Raw genomic sequence first — 2,500 nt, 5'->3', positions numbered from 1 at the left:
GTAGAAATTTACGAGATTAGGTCAAATTAGTAATTAGGAGATTAGTAATTCCAGTAAAACAGAACTGAGATTAGACCAATATATGACCAGATTAGGAAGTATGTAATGAGATTACACGATATGATACTTGTTTACAGGGTTGCCAGATTGAAACGAAGTAAATAATCCAGGTAAAATCTGATAAAGTGTAAACATGTCGTTGCGTGTAAACGTCTGAGTGGTTTGACGTTTCTCCTCAGAGTGTGGCGTGAACATTGTGGAAATGGACGTGGGCTGTCAGATCCTGGGGAAGCTGCAGAGAAGGAAGAAATCACAGCTGATGTCGTCTGTGATCCTGCCTGGGCTGGAGGTGCACTTTTACCTGGCAGATACGCAGCAGATCATCTACCTGAAAGGATGTCACTCGGCTGAACAGCTGTGCACCGAAGCCGCCAAGAAGATGGGTGAGTTCCAGGCATCTGCGCTCGTGACAGAACATACACGAAAAGATGGAGCACGATATCAGAGATCAGAAATGAGCTTAGTGTTGAGAAAGCTGGTAGTGATGTCACACTATCAGTTTAAGCTCCACCCCCTGCCAATCTGCACAAGGAAAGGCTTGATATTGTATAAAATTTTTTTATATATTTTTCTTTTTTCAGGTCTGTCTCCGTTATGCAGCAGTCTGTTTTCTCTGTATGATGAAAAGAGCAGGATTTGGTTTCCTCCGAATCACGTGTTCCACGTAGACGAGACGACCAGGCTCAGGCTGCACTATCGCATGAGGTGTGTGTGTGTATGTGTGTGTGTGTTTGTGTGTAAACACTGACACTGTAGTCAGAATCAGTGTAATGCGTTTGACGTTGTGTTGTAGGTTTTATTTCACTAACTGGCATGGGGCGAATAAAGACACTCCAGCTGTGGCGCGTCACAGCCTCAAAAACGTAGGAAACCAGGGGACGGCGCTCCTGGACTCGCCCTCACTTACCTACCTGTATGCACAGGTACGCCACGCTGACGTGTTTATAATCGTGTTATTAAATATACATAGCAGGGAACTTTTGGAGTGTGTGTGTGTGTGTGTGTGTGTGTGCTGGAGATGCATAGGGTTTAAATCAAGGTTTGTGTTTATATTTTCAGAGTCAGTGTGATTTTCAGAGCAGCTCGCTCACACTCCGCAGCTGTCAGAACGAGGAAGAAGTTCAGCACATCGAGAACGAGTGTTTGGGAATGGCCGTGATGGCGATTACCCATGATGCCATGGGCAGAAACCTGCCTGCGCGGGAACTGTCTAAGAAATTCAAGTAAGTTCTTTAGTATAAAAGAATTCTGTTAAAGTTAAAAAGTCACAATAATTAATTGTGTAATAATAATAATTAATAATAATAATAATAGTAAAAGAATAAAATTATATAGTAATTAGAAACGTTAACAAATGTTAATTTAATAATAAATATTAAGAATATAATTAATATGAATAGAATTTTATTAATTATTTTTTATAATAATGATAATAGTGAAAAAAGTTTGTTTTTGTAAGATCTAATCTCATATATAACGGAGCATTACTTCAGAAATCTGATTAAAATAGTAATCAAATAAAACTGAAAACTATCTTGGACATCGGATGTTGTCACATGACCCGGTCTCCATCCCGTCCTCTAGGTTTAAGAACTATATCCCGGTGAGTCTGAAGCAATCGATCTCTCAGAGGAACCTGCTGACACGCCTGCGCATCTCCAACGTCTTTAAGTCGTTCCTGGAATCGTTCAACGACAACATGGTGCTGAACAACAGCATCAACATACAGGACCTGAAGGTCAAGTACATTTCCACGCTCGAGACTCTGACCGTCCACTTTGGCTGCGAGGTGTACGAGCCCTTGTCCTTCAGCATCTACGAGAACGACCAGGTTCTCTCAGGACATGTGGGCGGGGACGGCGCTCGGTGCAGAATTCTCGTCTCCGGAACCGGAGGCATTAAGTGGCAGATCGTGTCTCCTGAGGTGAGACTTAATAAAACAAACCACATTATCTAACATCAGTTAGTGTTACAGAGCCAATCAGATCGCAGCATTAAAGATTCTGTAGGTCGTGGCCAGAAAAGTGCAGTATAACTAAACCAATGTGACAAGTATGTAAATGTTAACAATATAACACACACACACACACACACGTCGTCTTAGTATAACACACACACACGTCGTCTTAGTATAACACACACACACACCGTCTTAGTATAACACACACACGTCGTCTTAGTATAACACACACACACGTCGTCTTAGTATAACACACACACACATCGTCTTAGTATAACACACACACGTCGTCTTAGTATAACACACACACGTCGTCTTAGTATAACACACACACACGTCGTCTTAGTATAACACACACACACATCGTCTTAGTATAACACACACACGTCGTCTTAGTATAACACACACACACGTCGTCTTAGTATAACACACACACGTCGTCTTAGTATAACACACACACGTCGTCTTAGTATAACACAC

At 41.7% G+C, this 2,500-nt stretch overlaps 1 protein-coding gene across 1 annotated transcript in view; it reads left to right on the top strand.

Moving 5' to 3' along the window:
- LOC132848178 (tyrosine-protein kinase JAK1-like) overlaps window positions 1-2,500 on the top strand; it is a 16,354-nt gene that overhangs the window by 732 nt on the left and 13,122 nt on the right. The window contains exons 2-6 of the mRNA XM_060873691.1: window positions 240-443; window positions 642-765; window positions 854-983; window positions 1,120-1,283; window positions 1,645-1,984. Of these exons, the coding sequence (XP_060729674.1) occupies window positions 263-443; window positions 642-765; window positions 854-983; window positions 1,120-1,283; window positions 1,645-1,984 (939 nt within the window). The 5' untranslated portion in view covers window positions 240-262. The remainder of the gene's footprint in view (window positions 1-239; window positions 444-641; window positions 766-853; window positions 984-1,119; window positions 1,284-1,644; window positions 1,985-2,500) is intronic.

Source organism: Tachysurus vachellii, chromosome 7 (assembly GCF_030014155.1).
Source record: "Tachysurus vachellii isolate PV-2020 chromosome 7, HZAU_Pvac_v1, whole genome shotgun sequence".
NCBI lineage: Eukaryota > Metazoa > Chordata > Actinopteri > Siluriformes > Bagridae > Tachysurus > Tachysurus vachellii.
The sequence above is the reverse complement of the archived record's forward strand: the minus strand, read 5'-3'. Positions and strand labels throughout refer to the sequence as shown.